Here is a 4,059-nt window from a genome sequence, read left to right as displayed (position 1 = left end):
TTGCAGTAATCAATTCGACTAAAAATAGCACATATCATTAGAAGAAATAATTTTCATATTACACTGCAAAAACTGATATTAGAAAGTAAAATTGTCTTAAATTAATGCTATTTGCCATTAAACTGAGCAGGTAAATAAGATCCTCTGTCAGAGGAATGAGTATTGTTGCCCTTGAATAAGGTAATGACATATTAACCTCTTGAAATAAGATGACCCCTGTCTAGGACGGCCCATGCTGATACAAGAAAAGAAAACTTTATGTCATAACAAAAAATACTGTCCCACAGCCGTGGCCGAACTAGTTTTTAGGGTTTTACAGGTTAGATTTCATAAAATGAGACTTTGTCAGTAGTTTGATCTGAAACATTTAAGTGTGACCAAAAATCTGATCGGTGATTTGAACTATTTCACAGCGTCGTAACAATTAAAGGTCTCAATAAAGTTATCATTAAAACCATCTTTGTTTTTGTTTTTTTAAATATAGCAGATACTGTGAGTATATTTCCTTCTATTCACGGTCTATGCTGATATTTATTGAGCAAAATGGACTCAATTTTAAGGTTCTAAAAGGTCTTTTATTATTTTTTTTCTTCTGTGCTCTCCAGCTGTGGTTGGAGCAGGGATAGGAGGCAGCGCCACGGCCCATTTCCTTCGACAACACTTCGGCCCGGAGGTTCAGGTGGACGTCTTCGAGAAGGGCGAGGTCGGAGGCCGTCTGGCCACCGTGACGGTCAACAACAATGAATACGAGTCTGGAGGCTCCATCATTCACTCCCTTAACTTGCACATGCAGGAGTTTGTCAAACAGCTGGGTGAGTTTAGACAAGAGGTAGGAATGGAGGAAGTAGTTTTTGTAAAAATTCTACTCCTGTCTTCTTATCTCCCCTTTGATTCCGCCGCTCATCCATTTCTATGTTTGTTGCTGAAAGGTTTAAAATATCGCCGGAATGTAGCGGGAAAGACGGCGGTTTTTAACGGCGAAGAGGTGATTTTGGAGGAGACCGACTGGTACCTGTTGGACCTATTCCGCCTGTGGTGGCGCTACGGGATCAGCTTCATACGGCTGCAGATGTGGGTGGAGGAAATTATGGAGAAATTTATGAGGTATGACGGACATTTGAATTTTACTCTTTATTGTGTATTCTGAGTTTCTTCTTTCTAGGTCAAACTCAGAGAAACCAGAGACATTAGTTTGGTGAGTTCTTTAATTTTAGTCTGACATGAACAGGAAATAAGAAGGTCTAATAGTCCAATTTACACTACCCTCCGAAAACCGATCCATGCGAGCCTGAATCAGTTAATAGTGCAGAGCTTGGTTCATTACGGTCATTTACACATCATGCTAGCACGGTACCTCGCCTCCTAGTGACGATCCACGGTATTACTGCTCTCTAGAGGTAAACAAGCAAATCAACATGGTGGCGCTCGTAACATTCAGGAAGTTTGTAGAGAGTCAGGCGAAAAAGGCAGCCTTTGGTGAATTTACTTGACAGAGTCGGCTTTTGGGAAGTGGATACGGCAAACGATAATCTAATCAGGGCTTTCAGATGCAGGAAACAACGACAGACGTTGAGGTTCATCTCGCTGCTAAGCAGAATCATCACTTTAAATCGTGTGGCACGGTAGAGAAGCTAGTAATGGTATGAATGTCTGAAATTTCATGAATATGGAGGCTGACTGTAAGGAGATGACGCGGTCTGCTCATGCGCTCTTTGTTATCTGAGAACCGAGCTACAACTAAACTGCCTCGAGCCCTACTGATGAAAAAAAAAAAAAAAAAAGTGGGACGTACAATAAGTGATTATAAAATTAAAAACAGTTTACTTTATCTTTTAATTTGAGCATTTAATTTTTAGACATTTTATTCTTTCCATCGCAAATAAAAAACAACATTAATATGTTACCTGGAAATTGGTGAGGAATCGAAATAAATACAAAATAACATCCTATTATAAACCTATATTTATAAAACTGGAGCTCCTCTAAGTAACTCCTTTATAATTTAAACTTGATGAATTGTGAACAAAAGTTATAGTCAGACTGACTTAGTTTTATTTGTTTTCATCAAGACACCTGAACTTGCTTTGATGAGGTCCGATAGCTCGGTGTGAAAACGGCTGTTCTCTACATCCAGTCTGTTCCTCTGCTTGGTTTGGATGAGACTCAAAGCTGAAGGTGAACTCAGATTAAATTTGTTTAGTAAAAAACTTGTTTAATATTTCAATTTGCTCCTCAGAAAGCAAAACAGACCCCAGACCTATTTTATTTTACTACATAAAAATAACATATTTTCATGTACACCTTGCATTCCACTAGGGGTACGAGTACCCCCTGGTTGGGAATCACCGAGTTAGAGGAAAAAATAACTGCTAGTTTTACACCGGATAAGAAGACACTGTCCCAACCTTTGTTGCATGATGTCCAATCTACCGTCCTATAATTAAGGGGATGGCACAACTGCAAATCTACTAAGATACGGATGTCCAGATGCAAGGACAGTTTGGACGAGAAGAGCATCAGCCATGAGGGGAATGGTGACCGGATGTGATCAGATGAGGAAAATCTGATGACATGACACCTCTTAGTTGTGTCCTCTAAAAAGCTACCGGCAGAAATGCAAATAAGAGCTTTCAATACCGTTTCTAGATTTGTCAATATCCAGCCGACCATAAAACTGAAAAACCCGTACAGCAAGTGCCTTTGCAGCTGTTATTATGATAAAATCTGGTTTCATAAATTGTTTGCTAAAAATGTGTGGGTGGGTGGGGGGAGATGCAAATAGCATTTCAGACTATTATTATATATTTTTTGAGATGTTGAAACCAGCTGTTATTTTCCTTCTATCTCTCAAAATAGCTGATGCTTTCAAAAACGTTTGCAAAGCTTGTATTGCTGTGTATATATACAGGAAGTGTTTGCATAAAGATTTATTAATAATGAACTTGTTTGAGCTTTTTTATTCCTAATTTTCTTGTGACAAGTAACAAGTTTCAGTGATTTTGAAGCCAATCCAACCTCCTTTTCAGATCTTTACTTTTTTGTTCTCTTTTTTCATTCCTCTTCTTTATGAAACATTTTGGTACATTTGACAACTGCGTCTCTATTGTGGTCTTTTTTTGCTGTGCCTGAAATATCCACAGCCTTAATCTCTGTAAAGTCTGAACTCAGTGTTACACTTTGAACACGAGGACCTCTTAAATCCATTAAAACATCTGTTTAGCACCATTTAGGAAGCTGATGAACAGAAATAAATGATAACGATGATGATGATGATGATGATGATAATGAAAAAGCAGCAGAGAGAAGGAGTACAGACACATTGAATTAATAAGAGAGAACTTCTCTTGGCTTGATGTCTGTTTTGAAAGATTACCGTATTTTCACGACCATAAGGCGCACCGTACTAAAAGGTGCAGTCTCAGTTATGTGTGCCATTACTGTATTTAACACACACATAAGGTGCACCGCATTATAGGGCGCGGGTTTTAATATACCGGTACATATCCTCTACTATGTTTAAATACCTCTACTGCATATTTAATTACAAAGTATTAAACCCATCAAAGTCATCATCCTTTGTTTCTGAATTAAACAGCTGTACTAAATCAGACATGCCATTTTCCCCTTCTTCGCTGTCAGAGTCACTTTCCGTGCCGTGCGGCTCCTCGGAAATGATGCCGTGCCAGCAGACACGTTAGTCCAAGCATCAACAATCCATCCGCAAACTGTGGCGTAACTTGCCCGGCGCTGCCTTCCACTTTTCGTGAAACTGTGGTCTCCGTCGGTCATCCATTGCTCCCACGCCGCTCGCAGCCTTACTTAAAACGGCCGGTTCACACCGATGTCGAGCGGTTGAAGTTCCTTTGTCAGACCTCCCGGAATAACAGCAATTCTTTTATTTACAGTCCACGCCCACACTTCCCCCTTTAACGTTCTCATGGCGGTCTCAACAACGTCCGTAGTAACACACATAGGGCGCGCCGCACATTTTGAGGGGAAAAAAAGACTTTTATATGCGCCTTATAGTCGCGAAAATACGGTACCTAACCTCACAGTGAA

The 4,059-nt window shown here is 39.8% G+C and overlaps 1 protein-coding gene across 1 annotated transcript in view; it reads left to right on the top strand.

The window, feature by feature from the left end:
- Positions 1-4,059, top strand: part of pcyox1l (prenylcysteine oxidase 1 like) — a 12,854-nt gene that overhangs the window by 1,996 nt on the left and 6,799 nt on the right. The window contains exons 2-3 of the mRNA XM_015373875.1: positions 606-812; positions 930-1,104. Of these exons, the coding sequence (XP_015229361.1) occupies positions 606-812; positions 930-1,104 (382 nt within the window). The remainder of the gene's footprint in view (positions 1-605; positions 813-929; positions 1,105-4,059) is intronic.

Source organism: Cyprinodon variegatus, unplaced genomic scaffold (assembly GCF_000732505.1).
Source record: "Cyprinodon variegatus isolate N-32 unplaced genomic scaffold, C_variegatus-1.0 Scaffold94, whole genome shotgun sequence".
Lineage (NCBI taxonomy): Eukaryota > Metazoa > Chordata > Actinopteri > Cyprinodontiformes > Cyprinodontidae > Cyprinodon > Cyprinodon variegatus.
This window is presented reverse-complemented; position numbering and strand designations above follow the sequence as displayed.